General features: G+C 42.0%; 1 protein-coding gene across 1 annotated transcript; it reads left to right on the top strand.

Annotated features, from left to right (window-relative positions):
* The first annotated feature begins 636 nt into the window (after positions 1-636).
* On the top strand, positions 637-11,271 carry ATP5F1A (ATP synthase F1 subunit alpha). The gene is made up of 12 exons (XM_032310163.1): positions 637-817; positions 2,696-2,774; positions 5,113-5,282; positions 6,967-7,140; positions 7,228-7,394; positions 7,580-7,728; positions 8,355-8,506; positions 8,617-8,841; positions 9,566-9,673; positions 9,806-9,950; positions 10,754-10,904; positions 11,041-11,271. The coding sequence occupies exons 1-12, from the start codon at positions 758-760 to the stop codon at positions 11,120-11,122; spliced, it is 1,662 nt and encodes a 553-aa protein (XP_032166054.1). The 5' UTR covers positions 637-757; the 3' UTR covers positions 11,123-11,271.
* Positions 11,272-18,610: the final 7,339 nt, after the last annotated feature.

Raw genomic sequence — 18,610 nt, forward strand, 5'->3', positions numbered from 1 at the left:
TGAGACTTCTGATTCCGCACCATCCTCGGTGAACTGGCAACCACTCGTTTTGAAATTGTGCTTGTTACCATTTTTTAAACAATTTGTTCTAATATACAGATTTCATTTAGATAGAATATAAGAGAACTGCGATTTTCGAACTTGAGTGCGTAACGGATCACCTAGAATGGTGTGGGGCCTCTCAAAAATTCAGATTACTCCAAATTTTCAACGTTAAGAAGGTCTGGGGGGTGGGGCCAGCGATCTACAGTTTAACCAGCTCCGCACGCCCCTGGTGATAACTGTTTATTTTGCTACTACGCTTTAAAAGCTGTAGTCTCGGACCCCACAACATCAACCTCCCGTCACCTTCAAACCAGCTGCGTCCCAGCGCCGGGTGACGCCTACACGGTCCCCAGCCGGGACTGGGCTTCAAAGCCGCAACGTAAGGGGTTCCGCTACCCACATGGTCGCCAGGGGCAACCACAAGGTCAACTCAATAGGTCAAAACAAATGTGCGACGAAAGCCTGGGCCGAAGTTAATAAAGATCTAATCGCTAATTTTTATGCTTAACTCTAAAAACAATACTTTAAAAAAGTAACTCCACCCCCAACCCTCGCGCAAAAGGCCGATTCGCGTCCGGGTGTGAGCGCAAGGGGCGGTACTTCCGGGTCAGGTGGGCCGGCTGCCTTGACCTTCCTCGTCGCTCAGCCATTTTGTCCCAGTCAGTCCGGAGGCTGCGGCTGCAGAGGAGCCACCCGAGGAGAACCTGCAAAGATGCTGTCCGTGCGCGTCGCCGCGGCCGTGGCCCGCGCCCTTCCTCGACGGGCCGGGCTGGTGAGTGCGGGGTACCGGCGGGAGGGAGGTGGCCCAGCGGGTCGCTGGTGCTGTGCTGATTCGCGAGCCCTTGCTGCATGGAGGGTGAGGGGCTGGCGGGCGCCGCCATCTTGCACCGCTGGCTGCGCGGTCTTGGGCTGGGCGGCGGCGTAAGGGCCCAGATGCTCGCCATCCGTGCGGGACCGTGTTAAGCGTTGCAGGGGAGGTGGCGACTTCGATGTTGTCTAGAGAGGGACCTCAGGGGGTGTCCAGGACTTCAGTTGAGAGCTGTCCGAGAGGGGGCTTTGAGTGAAGGTCAGGGCTGGGTCGCTAGCTCTCCTACACCTGTTCTGAAACGGCGAGGCTGGTCGCCCGCGGGTTCTCCGGGATTGCCCCGCTGAAGGTCAGAGGACTATATTGGTAGCTCTAGTTGAAGCGACCTAGGAAAGCCTGACATTGTATGAAGGTCAGTACGCCCCGGCCTTTTCACCTCTGCTCGGAGGTCCGTTCGGGGGAAAGCAATAAATGAAGGTACTTTTCTGAATACTTAAGTAGACGATCTCAGTGCTGAATACAGAGGTGACTGTGAAACGCTGTACAGTGTAAATGTGCATTTCCTGCGGCCGATACCCTAAGTTGTCTCAGGCAGAAAGAAGGCTTTGCTTTGTGTCGTGGTACTTTGACGTGATTTAAGATTTCGTCCTTGAGGAATTGTTAGACAGTGATTGAGAGCTCAAGATAAAGCTTAGGTTGGAAAATGCCTGTAAAGGTCAATGCCCTTCGTTACTTATCGCCCTTGAAGGCTTACATTTACTTAACTTTTGTTAAACGTAGTATCAGTTTCAGAGGTAAAATAAACACTGGCTATTTTACTGTTCTAATACAACTAAGTTGCAAGAAAAACATTTTTAATGGTTTTCATCCGGTTCTGTAGAAGATAGTAGGTTCAGATTTGACAGTGACCAATAGCATTGTTAGAACTTGAAGGAGGCGGTCCACATTGTTGTAGGCTTTGTCTGTGGCAAGGGAAATAGAATCCACAGCCATTCTTAATTTCTAATCAAAATCTTTTAACATTTAGGAATTTAATTTTTTAAAAGAGATTTTATTTATTTATTTGACAGATCACTAGTAGGCAGAGAAAAGGGAGAGGGGGAAGCAGGCTCCCCGCTGAGCAGAGACACCCAGGACCCTGAGACCGTGACCTGAGCCCCCAACCCACTGTACCACCCAGGCGCCCAGTAATTTTTTTTTTTTTTTTTAAGTAAAGTAGGATATATATGGATATTTCCCCTTCTTAGGAAGTTTTATCTTACTGAGAATTTCCGCAGTTCAACTCAAATGTATCTAAAGATGAAATAATAGTACCTGATTCCCTTAAAGGAAAGGATAATTTGGTAACTCTGAGTTTTTAAAAAAACACTTTAAAAATTATTTATTTATTTTTAAAAAAGATTTTATTTATTTATTTGACAGGTCACAAGCAGAGCAGCAGACAGAGAGAGAAAGGGGGAAATGGGCTCCCTGCTGGGGAGACAGTTCAATGCGGGGCTTGATCCCAGGACCCTGAGATCATGACCCGAGCTGAAGGCAGAGGCCTAACCCACTGAGCCACCCAGGCACCCTTAAAATAACTTTTTATAAAATACTTAACCATATTCCCAGGAGCTGTTTAATACATTTTTGCATATATCAAAATCTGCTTTGTTGTGTGATTAATAGCCTTCCAGTTTTAAGCAGAATATTTTGAATATAATTAATATTTTCACTGATAACTTGGTCAAACTGATCAAACTAATTTGATCAAACTAAGCCTGCATTTGTTCAAGCTTGCCAGTTTTATAAGGTCTTTTTTTTTTTTTTTTTTAAACAAAATTTTTAAAATTGTTTATGCACTAGGTCTCCAAAAATGCTTTGGGATCCTCCTTCATTGCTGCAAGGAACCTCCATGCCTCTAACACTCGTCTTCAGAAGACTGGTAAGTCATTATTTCTAAGTCTGTATACACCACACTTACTGCCTTGTCAGTAGGGGAAAAAATAAATTACATAGGTTGCATAACTTTTTAATTTTCATTTGTTAATTGTTTTTCCCCTCTTAATTTTAGTTAGTACAAATCTCAGATTCTTTGCCTGTAATGTGCCATTTAGCCCTGTCTTGGTAGGTTCTCTTGTTCTAGTGAAATGTATATTTTTTCATGATACTGCAGCTTTTTTTTTCTGATAAAGTATCTTTGGGTGGAAACAGAAAGTACACATATCAGATGGTGGGTATCCTTTCTGAACTGTAAAAGATTTCATTTCATTAGAGGGGCGCCTGGGTGGCTCAGTTAAGTGTCTACCTTGTGGTCTGGTCATGATCCCAGGGTCCTGGGACGGATCCCAATCCCTGCATTGGGCTCCCTGCCCCACCGGAAGCCTGTTCTCCATCTCCCATTCCTTTTGCTTGTGTTCCTTCTCTAGCTGTGTGTCTATGTCAAAATAAGTAAAAAATCTTCAAAAAAAAATTAGAAAAAAATAAACAACTTTTACCTTTATGATTTTAGATGGTAATAGCTGCTAATCTGTACTTGGCAACCTACAGATTTGCACATTGCAAATAGATAATGGTGGAGGTGAGCATGGAAGATGCTTAGGTTAGGGAATTCTTTTGGGGATATGTGAGTGGGGCTTTTGAACTAAAGATAAACAAGTGAATACAGAAGTCTCCCACATGCTAAGATGAAGAATATTAAGTATTTGCATGTCTTTAAGGGGAAAGATATTTATACTTTGTTAACAGTTGGTTTTAAAAATGGATTGCTTTTTTGGGGGGCCTGGATGGCTAAGTTGGTTAAGTGTCCCACTGTTTTAAATATTGGATATATTTCTTTGAGAGAGAGAGGGAACACAAGCAGAGGGAGAAGCAAGCTTTCCACCAAGCAGGGAGTCTGATGTGGTGCTCCATCAAAGGACTCTGAGATCATGACCTGAACTGAAGGCAGACACTTAACGACTGAGCCACCCAGACGCCCAAGTGTCCCACTCTTGATTTCAGCTCAGTCTCCATGTCAGAGTCATGAGTTTAAGCCCTGCATTGGGCTCCATGCTGGGCATAAAGCCTAGTTTAAAAAAAAAAAAAAAATAGATTGCATTTTTAAGCTTCCTGCAGAGTTTAGCAAAAAAGTCAGGTTTCAACATAGATAGAAATTCCTGAGAAATTAAATAAAAGGAGTAAAAGATGAAATTATAATGATGTTGCTTAATTTTATTAGCTGATTATCTGGTTTACATTTGTCTTGTGAACTTTTCTCTCCATCACTTGGATTTGTGTGTTATTTATTTATTTATTAAAGATTCTATTTTATTGACAGAGAGAGACACAGCTAGATAGGCAACACAAACGGGAGAGAGGGGGAGGGAGAAGCAGGCTACCCACTGAGGAGGGAGCCCAGTGTAGGGCTCAATCCAAGGACCCTGGGAGCATGACCTGAGCCGAAGGCAGATGCCTAACAACTGAGCCACCCAGGTGCCCCTTGGATTTGTTTTTTTATAGCAGTGGTGGATATCAAGCCTTTTTTTTTTTTTTTTTTTTAGATTTTATTTATTTGACAGAGATCACAAGTAGGCAGAGAGAGAGAGAGAGCAGGAAGCAGGCTCCCTGCAGAGCAGAGAGCCCGATGTGAGGCTCAATCCCAGGACCTTGGGATCATGACCTGAGCCGAAGGCAGAGGCTTTAACCCACTGAGCCACCCAGCCGCCCCAGATATCAAGCTTTTTTGAATAGAACCATGCATATTACATTTTAGAATGATTTGGTTAGGGGCACCTGGGTGGCTCAGTGGGTTAAAGGCTCTGCCTTTGGCTTAGGTCATGATCCCAGGGTCCTGGGATCGAGCCCCACATTGGGCTCTGCTCAGCAGGGAGCCTGCTTCCTCCTCTGTTTCTGCTCTGCCTCCCTCTCTCCCTACTTGTGATCTCTGTTAAGCAAATAAATAAAATGTTAAAAAAAATAACTTGGTTATTGTGATTATAAAATTACAGTTTTTATGTTGTTAGGGAAGTGGGTTTTTTTTTTTTTAAGATTTTATTTATGTATTTGACAAAGAGAGATCACAAGTAGACGGAGAGGCAGGCAGAGAGAGAGAGAGATAGAGGGAAGCAGGCTCCCTGCCGAGCAGAGAATTCCATTTGGGACTCGATCCCAGGACCCTGAAATCATGACCTGAGCCGAAGGCAGCAGCCTAACCCACTGAGACACCCAGGCGCCCGGGAAGTGGGTTTTAAAAAGATCTTGAGACTAGGCTGTTTTTGCAATGGATTTTTTTCTCTCAATAGGCACTGCCGAAGTGTCCTCTATCCTTGAAGAACGTATTCTTGGAGCCGATACCTCTGTTGACCTTGAAGAGACTGGACGTGTCCTGAGCATTGGTGATGGTATTGCCCGTGTACATGGGCTAAGAAATGTTCAGGCAGAAGAAATGGTAGAGTTTTCTTCAGGTTTAAAGGTAAGTTACAAAAAATGAGATTTTGGTGTTTTAGGATTGGTCTCTGAATTACTTAATAATTCAGAGATTGTGCTAGTGTTTTTTTTATTTTAACTTTCACTCTCAACTTCTTCAGTATTTAATCATTATCATTGATTGTGAAAAAAAAATAAACTTAAGGGTTTTGGTTACCAAAGTTTTTATTCTAGGGACTGATAATATATAAATTGTAGGCACTAGTGCTGAAATAAAAAATTGACTAAACCTTCAGCCAAATTCTAAGAAGTCTGCTTTATACCTATTAAGATTGTCTTATATAAGAGCCTTGGATAACTTCCAACTAAATTCATTTCTGGTGGAAAGTTGGAATTCCTTGACTTTGTATATCTTCTAGGAGTAGACCTATTATTGTTAAGCTAGTGGTATAGTTATCAGAAGCTCTCTGATGATAGAAGTCTACTTCTTCCTATTAGGTTGAGTCTAGTTGGCCAGTCGGATGAAAACAAATGGTAGCAGTCATGGGTTTTCTAAGGAAAGCAGAGCATGGTATCTGGGTAGACCGGGGGGGCAGGATAACCCACTCAGCGTGGGTGAAGACAAACTTGGTCCTCTGGCTACTGACCAGTATGGTAAAAAACCTTGATATGGAAGAATAATTACACAGCCAAAAGTTTTCTCCATAGCTGTTAGACCTTGGCCAAAAATGTCGCCTCTCATATCTTCAGCGTATACATTGCATAACTTTGAAAGGTGAGGCTGATATAAATAAACTCTGAGTTTCTTTTTTAGCTTTTAAGATGTAAAAGTCTAGTATAGTCTAATAGAACTTCCTGCAATGATGGAAATACTTTACGTCTGCGCTGTTTAAGTATAGTAACTATTTTACATGTGAGGCTATGAGAATGTACAGTGTGGAGTGTCTCACAGAGAGAGTGGGTGATGTGTAGAGAGTTGTTAATTGGGGAGAAAATTGAGTTTCCCTGACTTCGGTAAAATGGTGTTAATTCAAATTTTAAATAGCTACATGTGATTAGTGACAACTGTATTGAACATTAACTGCAGTGATACTCTCTATTTGTTCTGAGTATTTCTGCAGAGCTTCAGTAACTGACCAGACTCAGTTCATAAATAGTCTTTATCCTTAGTAATGAATAGGGACCTAAAAATCTTATATTTTGAATTAAAGTTGTAATGATGAGAGACGACCCAGCACTGTTACATTACAGCGTTTTATCCTCGTTTGGGTAGATTTTAATTTCCTTTTCTACTAACCTGATGAATTCTCACTGTAATTTTTTTAGCTGTTTATGATACTACTCACAGATAAAAAGATGTAAATCAACTGTGTCTTAAAATTTCCAGTTGATCACTTTATTTGGTACTGATCACCTGGTTCAAAATCCATAGACAAAAGAAGTACAGTGAAAAAAGCTTCTTTGTTTCTTCTAGTTCTTTGATGATGTAGTAAATAAACGAGCATGTTAGGCTTATAATGCTATCCTAAGAGGATTCAAGGGAATGTGTTGCTGTTCTAAGTCTTGATAAAAGAAGGTTTTTTGTCATAAAAATACTTGAGTAAATCAATCAGATCAAAAGTCCAATACTCCTTTTTTTTTTAAACTAGCTATTTTCATTTCATATAGTGTTGACATTTGGGAAGAAGTACTACTCAGGCTTCATGGGGGTTCAATTGTGTGTTTTGTAGGGTATGTCTCTGAACTTGGAACCCGACAACGTTGGTGTTGTCGTGTTTGGAAATGATAAACTAATTAAGGAAGGAGATATTGTGAAGAGAACAGGAGCCATCGTGGACGTTCCAGTTGGCGAGGAGCTATTGGGCCGTGTTGTGGATGCCCTTGGTAATGCCATTGATGGAAAGGTATGTTTAATGGTTATTAGATGTGTTTGTAGCTTCTAATCGACATCAAAACTCATTGTTCTGGGGCTCCTTTTTATTGTTTAACAGGGTCCAGTTGGTTCCAAGACCCGTAGGCGAGTTGGCCTGAAAGCCCCCGGGATCATTCCTCGAATCTCTGTGCGCGAACCCATGCAGACTGGCATTAAGGCTGTGGATAGCTTGGTGCCAATTGGTCGTGGTCAGCGTGAGCTGATTATTGGTGACCGACAGACTGGGTAAAGCTTGTTAAACATTTTAACTAAAATTTAATTGTGGAAAGATGACTTATTAGGGTTGGAATGGTAAATGTTTTGGATATAATGGGGTGAGTAGAATCTGATGAGGATTAGAAGTAGGACTGAAATTTGAGAAATCCTTTGAAGTATTTACTAAAATTTAAGTTTACATTCTCTTTTTAAAGTAAAACATCAATTGCTATTGACACCATCATTAACCAGAAACGTTTCAATGATGGAACTGATGAAAAGAAGAAGCTATACTGTATCTACGTTGCTATTGGTCAGAAGAGATCCACTGTTGCCCAGTTGGTGAAGAGACTCACAGATGCAGGTATTAAAGAACTTCAGTCCAGGAATGTCTGGCTGGCTCAGTCGATAGAGCATGTGGCTCTTGGTGTTGGGAGTCATGAGTTCAAGCCCGCCTTGAGGGTAGGGTTTACTTGAAGGGAAAGAACTTTAGTATCATTGTTCTCTGGGAGTCCTAATATTGCTAATCTTAGGATAGCTTCTACTTCATGAAGGCTGGTTTTAATTATTCCCTAATGAACTGAAATTTCTTCTGATATAATAATTGAGTAAGTAAAAGTAGTATAAACATTAAGGTTTTTGTCAGTTTCTTTAAAATCTGTGTTGTTTGACTGGTTAATCTGACTTTGGTAAATTATGTAGTAAAGCACTTAGTTTTTATCACAGTAGTCTTTTTTTTTTTTAAAGATTGTATTTATTTGACAGACAGAGATTACAAGTAGACAGAGAGGCAGGCAGAGAGAGAGGGGGAAGCAGGCTCCCCACTGAGCAGAGAGCCCGATGTGGGACCCGATCCCAGGAGCCTGGGATCACGACCTGAGCCGAAGGCAGCGGCTTAACCCACTGAGCCACCCAGGCGCCCCCACAGTAGTCTTTAAAACCAAAATGTTGATAACCTTGTGGAACTTAAAAAACTTATTTTCTTCCCAGATGCCATGAAGTACACCATTGTGGTTTCGGCTACTGCTTCTGATGCTGCTCCACTTCAGTACCTGGCTCCTTATTCTGGCTGTTCTATGGGAGAATATTTTAGAGATAATGGCAAACATGCTTTGATCATCTATGATGACTTATCCAAACAGGTCAAAGGATAATATATTTTTAGAATCTGTTTCTACGTTTGCACCACAATTGAAGGTGACAAATTTAGCTTCTAGTAACTGAACTTTATAATCCTCTCTCTGTACCGTAGGCTGTTGCCTATCGTCAGATGTCTCTGCTGCTCCGCCGGCCTCCTGGTCGTGAGGCCTATCCTGGTGATGTGTTCTACCTACACTCCCGTCTCCTAGAGAGAGCAGCCAAAATGAACGATTCTTTTGGTGGTGGCTCCTTGACTGCTTTACCAGTCATAGAAACACAAGCTGGTGATGTGTCTGCTTACATTCCAACAAATGTCATTTCTATCACTGACGGACAGGTATTATATTATAATTAAAGTAAATATAAAAGCTTTGGATGATTCCAAGGCATTGGTTTAAACTAGTGTTGATGAACTGATTTATTAAATGCTTTTCACTCTTATTGCGGTAAATTTAAAATGTATAGAAAAGGAGAACAGTGTAATGAACCCCACATGTCTCACCCATTTCAATTTGTGGTATAGTGAACTTCATTTTTGTTTCATTTATAGCCACTGCTGTTCTCTACCCCTGATAATTTTGAAGCAAATCTCAGAGGTCAGATCACTTCCTCTGCATTTTTTTAAAGATTGATTGATTGATTGATTGATTTACTTTGACAGAGATCTCAAAGAGGCAGAGGCAGGCAGAGAAAGAGGAGGAAGCAGGCTCCCTGCTGAGCAGAGAGCTCGATTCGGGGCTTGATCCCAGGACCCTGAGACCATGACCTGAGCCGAAGGCAGAGACATAACCCTCTGAGCCATCCAGACGCCCCTTCTGCATATGTTTTAATAGGAATTCATCACCTATTTTTTCTCTTCTCCTCTCTTAATCTTAGCAATAGAATATATAAATTGATAGGGGAAGATTGGAGGGGCACTTTATGATGAGAAGACACTTAACATTTTTCCTTGGAGATGTTGGGCTTCAGGTTTTTTTGCTTAATTTTGAAAATAGGTTTTTTTTTGTTTTGTTTTGTTTTTTTTAAAGCTTGTTAACATATGTGTTCTCTGTATGTTGTAGATCTTCTTGGAAACAGAATTGTTCTACAAAGGTATCCGCCCTGCCATTAACGTTGGTTTGTCTGTGTCCCGTGTTGGATCTGCTGCCCAAACCAGGGCCATGAAGCAGGTAATTTGCATCACTTTATCAAGGAGAAGGGATATCATTAGGTTAAAATCGTAGTGTACTTGTATAGTGCTCTTTGTCAGTGGGTTAAGTATTTTTTTTGTGTTTCATGAGCTAACCATTTCTGTATTTCAGGTGGCAGGTACCATGAAGCTGGAATTGGCTCAGTATCGTGAGGTTGCTGCTTTTGCCCAGTTCGGTTCTGACCTTGATGCTGCCACTCAACAGCTCTTGAGTCGTGGTGTGCGATTGACTGAGTTGCTGAAGCAAGGACAGTATTGTGAGTTCTTTCATTTTATCAGTGTGTGTACTGTGTGTAAGGGCCTGGGAATCCCATAGCTCCTTACAAGCTATAATACCTGGTGTTCTTTCATTAAAGATAGTGTTTTGAATGTGATTAATGCCTATTGTACTTCCAGCGCAGTCTGTCATTTGAAAACCAGGAAAACTTACTATATACTTTACTTTTCTTTTGAGATTTAAAACCTATTAGATCTCTTCCTCCTACCCTTTCCACCTTGGCCTTGAGAGAATGGCATTGGGCAGATTTAAAAGTATGTTAGTATACATTTATTCTTGCTGTAGTTTAAGCTATTTATTTATTTATTTATTTATTTATTTATTTTAAAGATTTAGTTGACAGAGCAAGAGAGGGAACACAAGCAGGGGGAGTGGGAGTAGGAGAGGGAGAAGCAGGCTTCCTGCTGAGCAGGGAGACAGATGCAGGGCTTGATCCCAGGACTCTGGGATCGTGATCTGAGCCGAAGGTAGGTGCTTAATGACTGAGCCACCCAGGTGCCCCTCAGCAAATTATTTTTATCTTAAACAGTTTAAATGCTGCCAGATGATAAATAGTGGTTATGGAATATCCCTGAAGATGATTACACTTTTAGGCTTGCAATTAACAAGGAAAACATTTTCCTGGAGAGAGAAGTAGGAAAGATACTAATGTGGAGTTTGTCACAGAGAAAGTGGGAGTATGTAATATGTAGAAACATGATAATAATTAGAAGAAAAGGTAAGTTTTTCTGACATTGTTAATGTGGTGTTTATTTGAGCAACTTGGCGTTCTTTTGTTTTCAGCTCCCATGGCAATTGAAGAACAAGTGGCTGTTATTTATGCTGGTGTAAGAGGGTATCTTGATAAATTGGAGCCCAGCAAGATCACAAAGTTTGAGCACGCTTTCCTGGCTCATGTTATCAGCCAGCACCAGGCCCTATTGGGCAATATTAGGTATGAACACAACTGATGGCCTCTTTCCTATAAATTTTAAGATACAAAGTCTTGTTGAAGTTTTTTTGAATTTTGTAGCTAGTCATTGAGTTTTTGATTAGGTCAGTACTGATGAACTGCTTTTTATTTCAAATAGGACTGATGGAAAGATCTCAGAACAGTCAGATGCTAAGCTGAAAGAAATTGTAACAAACTTCTTGGCTGGATTTGAAGCTTAAACTGCTGTGGATTCACATGAAATACCAGTTCGGTTTTGTTGTCGTTTATTCTGGTAATCAGTTCCATTTGTAAAAGGATTACTCCCATACGTCAGATGTACAGAAATGACCTTAAAAAAAAAATAAAGGTTCCGTATCGGTTGGTGGTTTTCTGTAGTCTGAGTGATTCTTTTAAAAGAGCTGAAATTAATTTGAGGAATTAATAAGCATGCTTTTTAGATGATTCAAGGCTGAGCTCTTCGTAAGATTCTAGAGTGCTTTGTGATTGACTAGAGAAGAATTCATGAACTAGGTAACTGGATAATGTGGCAGAGTTTACACTTGGTAATGTTGAAGAGACCCACTGGCTTCTCTGCCAAGAAGGCTGATCTATATAAAGTACTGTAGGCAAGAAAAGGATAAGACAACTAAAATTATCAAGGAAATGAAAAAACAATGCTAAGTGAAGTCTGAAAGGTACGGACTGAGAAAGGACATAGTAGAAATATGAACATTTATCAGTATTTTCTCTTGTTCAGTATTCTTTAACATATCTTTTTTTTTTTTTTAAAGATTTTATTTATTTATTTGACAGACAGATCACAAGTCGGTAGAGAGGCAGGCAGAGAGAGAGAGAGGAGGAAGCAGGCTCCCTGCTGAGCAGAGAGCCCGATGTGGGACTCGATCCCAGGACTCTGAGATCATGACCTGAGCTGAAGGCAGAGGCTTAACCCATTGAGCCACCCAGGCGCCCTCTTTAACATATCTTTTGTAAGCAGCAGTTTATAATCAAACTGGTCAGTTTTTATGATTAGTGTTTTTGGTCTTATTTGGGAAACCTTTACCTTACAATATACAAAGAGAACTATATTTTCTACTAAGAGTTTTAAAGGTTTTGCTCTTGTTACCTAAGAGCTTAATCCAGGTATTAACAGTTTTTGAGAGAAAAAAAAAACAAATAGGATGTGTACAGAGAGATGGTAGTAGGGGCTGGCAAGTTTCAAAAGGCAGGTGGACAGGCTGGAGACCCAGGGTGAAGAGTTGTGTCTGGAGGCAGAATTCCTTCCTTGGTGGACCTCGGGTTCTCTAAAGGCCTACAACTGGATGAGACCCCCCACCCATGTTATGGAAAGTAATAGTTTATGCACAGTATTTTAAGTGTTAGTCATGTCTAAACATACTTTCACAGCAATTAGACTGGTGGTTGACCAAAAACTGGATACCATAGTTTAGAAGATTGACTGTCACTGGGGCCCCTGACTGGCTCAGTCTGTAGAGATTTAATCTTGGGTTGGGAGTTTGAGCCCCACACTGGGTGTAGAGCTTGCTTAAAACAACAAAAGATTGTCCCAATCCATCTGGAGTTAACGTTTTTTGTGTAGAGGTTAGGAATCTTAGGTATTCATACCCAGTTTTTTAAGTCCATTTATCAAGCTCTTACATACAACCCACCATGACACCTGTGTGGTTTTTTTTTTTTTTAAAGATTTTATTTATTTGACATAGGTAGGCAGAAAGAGAGGAGGAAGCAGGCTCCCTGCTGAGCAGAGAGCCCGATGCAGAACTCGATCCCAGAACCCTGGGATGACCTGAGCCCAAGGCAGAGGCTTTAACCCATTGAGCCATCCAGGCGCCCCACCTGTGTGATAAGTTTCACGTGCCTGGGTCTTTCTGGGCTCTTCCTTTTTAAATTGTTAAGTAGGCATATAATTTAAAGAAAGAGGGTGCCTGGGTGGCTCAGTGGGTTAAGCCGCTGCCTTCGGCTCAGGTCTTGATCTCAGGGTCCTGGGATCGAGTCCCGCATCAGGCTCTCTGCTTAGCAGGGAGCCTGCTTCCTCCTCTCTCTCTGCCTGCCTCTCTGCCTACTTGTGATCTCTCTCTGTCAAATAAATAAATAAAATCTTAAAAAAAAAAAAAAGGACTGTACGAAAAATGGAAATCTCTTTTGCTTGCCTACCCCCACCCTCTTCCTACTTCCCAAAAGCAGCTCATTTCTATTCAGTTATTTTATCAGCTTCATATTGCAGTTACCACACTTCCTTTTATGTTATATGTGTAATTTGTTGATTTCACCCAACCGGTAAGAACTTTGCATTTGCGCACCTATACTACACATTCCACAATTCTCTTATCATCACAATATGAGAAGATGATGATTTGGGATAAATTCTGCTCGTATGACTTCTTTATGATCTGATGAAGCTGAAATGTTCCTTTTCACCTGTCTGAGCCTTGGTAGAGTCTGTATCAAATATTTTAAAGTAGGTCTGGTTTAATTGGTCTAATAAAAGCAGGATAAACAATGTCTAAGAGCAAATACACTCTAGGAGAAGAATTTTTGTGAAGGTCCTCTGGATTTTAGTTTCTGCTGTCTACTAGCTGAAGTAATTCGTTAAGTCCTTTAAGTCATTTATTCATCAAGATTAAGAATTGTAGACGAGGCGCCTGGCTGTGTGAGTCAGTGGAACATACAACTTGATATTTGGGTCTCGAGTCTGAGGCACATGTTAAGTTTAGAGATTAAAAATTAAGAGGCAGTGGGTTTGGGGGGGGTGGGGAACATGCTAAAAGATGGCAACAGTTTCCCTAAATCAGTAAAGCCCCGCACCCCCAACAGTTTTGCTGAGCTGGAGCCCAAAATAGTCATTACAACGGTGAACCAATTGAAACTGAAAATTTTTTTTTAGATTTTATCTATTTATTTGACAGAGATCACAAGTAGGCAGAGAGAGAATCAGGCTTCCTGCCAAGCAGAGAGCCCAACGTGGGGCTCGATCCCAAGACCCCGAAATCATGACCTGAGCTAAAGGCAGAGGCCCAACCCACGGAGCCACCTGGGCGCCCCTCAGATCTTATTTTTTATTACTCAGACCAGCAAGTTGGGAGACCTCGCAAGGCACTCAGCTGTTCTCACCAGATGGGCTTAAATACTCTGCCCAGTGGCCCTGCTGTGGGACAGCCGAAAGTCTGTTGAAAATGTGTTTTTGCACAGCTTATCTGAGAAAGGCACTTGACCTTTGAAACTGGAGGTTTTTACAGCTTTCAGATAAAAGTATTTTGAAATCTATTTGATTGTTATGAAGTCCAGCTCTGGAGAAGGCCTCCAATGTCTCAGCTCTATAATCTGTGTAGGAATATTAAGATAGGCTTATCTTATGTAGTGCTTGCTTTATGTGTTTAATATGACATGAGTACTAAAGAGGATACAAAATGAGTAACACAGAATCCTCTTAGTGGGTAGGGAGGAGGACAAGAGACAATGTATTGTAGTAACTGTAAGTGCTGTGTAATTATGGAAGTATACATAAGATGCTATAAGTGACCGGTACAAAGTGCTGTTCGGAATAAAAAATGTATCCGTATTTACAGAACTGGAAAAGAGTTCATGGAGGAATTGGCCTTTGGTAAGAGGTAGACTTATGAAAATGCTCAGGCCTAAGGAAAGGTTTGAAGAAGGTTGATATATTCATTAATATATGCCACTTGTTAATATTTTGATGCATTTACTTTATTTTTCTGGGGAGCCCTTTGAGAGTAAGTTGCAAACATCCTGACACTTCTGATACTTCATCTAAAAAATTTCAGCATCTGGGGGTGCCTGGGTGGCTCAGTTTGGTTAAGTGTCCAGTTCTTGATTTCGTTCAGGTCATGATCTCAGGGTCATGGGGTTGAGCCCTGCATCATGCTCTCCACTCAGCATGGAGTCCTCTTGGGATTTCTCTCTCCCTGCTCACTTCCCCCCAGCCCACCCCAGTCTCTTTCTCTTTTAAAGAAAATTTATCATCTGTGCACTAAGAATAAAGACCTTCAATTCATCTGCATAATAGAACAATCTTGTTTTTGCAAACATCTCCTTTTACCTTCTAGTGAGTTTTCTCCCCCTTGTGTCCAGGGACTCCTACCCTTCTCCGTAGCTCATATGGAGCTTCCTGTTGCCTGTCTTCAGAATTCAGTTCAGTGTGGATTCCCGTACATATGCCTATTACATTTGATTGTCTCCCTTTTTTTTTTTTTTAAAGAAAAAGGGACCATCTATATAGCCACAGTAACATTATACCTAAGAAAACTGATTCAGTAAGAGGCAGTCCAAATTAAAATCTTCCTATTTGTCTCCCCTATTTGTGTGTGTGTGTGTGTGTCTCTCTCTTTTTAAATTTATTTGACAAGTAAGTGGAGTGGCAGGCAGAGGGAGAGAGAAAAGCAAGCTATCTGCTGAGCAGGGAGCCTGATGTGGGGCTCAATCCCAGGACCCTGGAAACAACTTGAGCCAAAAGCAGCCGCTTAACCAACTGAGCCACCCAGGTGCCCCTCCCCAGCATCTTTTTAAGTTTGTATTTATATTCCGGTTAGCTAACATACAGTGTAATACTAATTTCAGATGTACAGTGCAGTGGTACAACAGTTACATATGGACCCGGTGCTCATGGCAACAAGTGTGCTCCGTATGATTATTTTTTTTAAACTATGTGAATATCTCTTCACTGAATGGCTAACAACTTGTCACCGAATGGCCATGATTTTTTTTTTTTAAAGATTTTATTTACTTATTTGACAGAGAGAGATCACAAGTAGGCAGAGAGGCAAGCAGAGAGAGAGAGAGAGAGAGAGAGAGGAGGAAGCAGGCTCCCTGCTGAGCAGAGAGCCCGATGCGGGACTCGATCCCAGGACCCTGAGATCATGACCTGAGCCCAAGGCAGCGGCTTAACCCACTGAGCCACCCAGGTGCCCATGGCCATGATTTATTACAGTGAGAGGCTACAAAGCAAAATCAGCAATGGGAAGGTGCTCAGGGAGTCATGTCTGGAGGAAACCGGGCCCAAGCTTTCAAGAATCCCCACCCAATGGCGTCAAGCAGGATGCACTTAATTCCTCCAGCAATGAATTGTGACTATATGTGATGTGTCTACCAGGGAAGCTCATTGGAAACTCAGTACCCAAGGTCACTGGGGTTGGTCACGTAAGCATGCTCTGCCTAAACACATAGCCAAATGCCAGACTCCCAGAAGGAAACAGGTGTTCAGCATAAAACACACTATACAAATAGTTTGGGCATAGTGAGCCACTCTGAGCCTTTAGGGACAGCTTTTTTTTTTTTTTAAGATTTTATTTATTTATTCATGAGAGACAGAGAGAGAGAGAGGCAGAAGCAGAGGGAGAAGCTGGCTCCCTGCAGAGCAGGGAGCCCGATGTGGGACTTGATCCCAGGACCCTGGGATCATGACCTGAGCCGAAGGCCGATGCTTAACTGAGTCACCCAGGTGCCCCTGGGGACAGTTTTATATCAGTGTTGGGAACTGTTTACCAGGAAGGTTCCCGAACACCAGCCGCAGGCTAACTTTGCAAGCAGACTTCTCAGGACAGCAGTCCCCGGCCTGCTGTGTTAGTTCTGTATGGATATGGCTCTGAGGCAGAGGAAGACCAAACTGCAGTACCCGTCTCAGTCATGTTCTCCAGGAGCCCCAAACTTAGCTGGCAAATCCTATTAGCTGTGGAGGTCCATCATATTTTTTTTCATTTAAATTTAAATTAAACTTATTTATTTTATTTAAATTCAGTTAGCCAATATATAGCACATCATTAGTTTTTGATGTAGTGGTCAATGTTTCATCAGTTGCATGTAACACCCAGTGCTCATCCTATCACGTGCCCTCCTTCATGCCCATCCCCCAGCTACCCCTCCCCCCAGCCACCTCCCCTCCAGCAACCCTCGGTTTGTTTCCCCAGACTCAAGAGTCTCTCATGGTTTGTCTCCCTCTCTGATTTCTTCCCAGTCGGTTTTCCCTCCCTTCCCCCATGATCTTCTGCACTATTACTTATATTCTACATATGAGTGACTATGATAATTGTCTTTCTCTGATTGACTTATTTCACTTAGCATAATACCCCACAGAGGTCTGTTTTAGAACGCTGGCATCCTCAAGTTTCTATATGAACCTGTTGATTTGGCCAAAGGTACCGACTGAGACCTGGTACGACTCTGACCAGTAAACTGAAGCTGACCTGATGCCTCCCTGGGCTGAGTCAGTATCACGCCAGGACATCCATACGGTGTATCTGACGTAACCAGTGAACCAACACTGATGCACTATGGACTTCGGTCCTTATTTTATTGAGATTTCTTTTGTTTTGGTTTTACTTTCTATCTCCTTTACCCCATTGGATTTCCCTAACTTTTACCTATTGTCCTCCCCCCCGCTCAGATCTCATCCAGGATACCACATTATTCATCATGTCTCCTTAGGCTCCTCTGGGCTCTGACAGTTTTTTAGACTTTCTTGGTTTGTGGTGACTGCGAGAGTTCTAAGAGGTATTAATCAGGTATTTTATAAAATGTCTTCCCAGTTTAAGTTTGGTATTTTCTTCATGCTTAGACTGAAGGTATGGGTTTTGGCTGGAAGACTACAGACAGAAAGCACCATTCTTGTCACATGACATCAAAGGTATGTACCACCAAGGTGAATTGTCATTGTTGTTGGGTTTTTTTCTTTCTCCTTTCCTTTGTGAATGATATTGCCTGATGTATGGTTTGTCAGCTTCTTCATGGTAAGGTTCCTCTCTCCCCGACCCCTTCCACACAACATTCTTTGGAAGAGTCACTATTTCCAGTTTCCACTAAAGGGTGAGCAGTTATGCTCCATCCCTGTAAGGGAAGAACTGTCTACATAGATTATTTGGAATTCTTCTGCCCTATAGATCTGTATTTCTCCATTTATTTATGTATCCAAGTACCCAATTCTATCCATATGGGCTTGTGGTTAGTTGTTGCCTACTTTGGGTTATAATCTCATAATCCAGTATTTTTGTTGTTGATATCAGTTCCAGCTTTGGCCATTAGGAGGTTTCTTTCTCTAATTCTTTCCCTCCCTTCTTCCCTCCCTCCCTCCCTCGCCCCTTCTTTCTTTCTTTCTATTTTATTTATTTGAGAGTGAGAGTGAGCTAGTAGTATAAGCGAGGGGTGGTAGGGAGCAGCAAAGGGAGAGGGAGAAGCAGGCTCTGTGCTGAGCAGGGAACCTGAGGTGGGGCTTGATCCCAGGGTCCCAGGATCATGACCTGAGCAGAAGGCGGCTGCTTAACCAACTAAGCCACCCAGGCGACCCCACTGGGAGGTTTCATCTGGCTTCTGTATTTCTTTGCTATGCCCCTAATTGTTTTGTGTGTGTGTCACTTTCTGACACTATAAGATGCTCTCAGCTTGTATTTCCTGCCCCAGCCCTAGAGACAGTCCTTTTCAATTAATTAATTTTTAAAAAAAATATTTTATTTATTTATTTGTCAGAGAGAGTGAGCACAGGCAGACAGAGAGGCAGGCAGAGGCAGAGGGAGAAGCAGGCTCCCTGCTGAGCAAGGAGCCCAACATGGGACTCGATCCCAGGACGCTGGGATCATGACCTGAGCCGAAGGCAGCTGCTCAACCAACTGAGCCACCCAGGCGTCCCTAATTAATTTATTTTATAGTGAGAGAGGGAAAGAGAGAATCTTAAGTTGGCTCCATGCCGAGTGTGGAGCTCG

This window comes from Mustela erminea, chromosome 13 (assembly GCF_009829155.1).
Source record: "Mustela erminea isolate mMusErm1 chromosome 13, mMusErm1.Pri, whole genome shotgun sequence".
NCBI lineage: Eukaryota > Metazoa > Chordata > Mammalia > Carnivora > Mustelidae > Mustela > Mustela erminea.

What these genes read in the sequence shown, in the direction of transcription:
- ATP5F1A (XM_032310163.1), top strand. Translation starts at nt 758, where the DNA reads ATGCTGTCCGTGCGCGTCGCCGCGGCCGTGGCCCGCGCCCTTCCTCGA. An exon ending in CACTCGTCTTCAGAAGACTG is followed by an intron (nt 2,775 to 5,112) that starts GTAAGTCATTAT and finishes TTCTCTCAATAG; the next exon opens with GCACTGCCGAAGTGTCCTCT. An exon ending in ATTGGTGACCGACAGACTGG is followed by an intron (nt 7,395 to 7,579) that starts GTAAAGCTTGTT and finishes CTCTTTTTAAAG; the next exon opens with TAAAACATCAATTGCTATTG.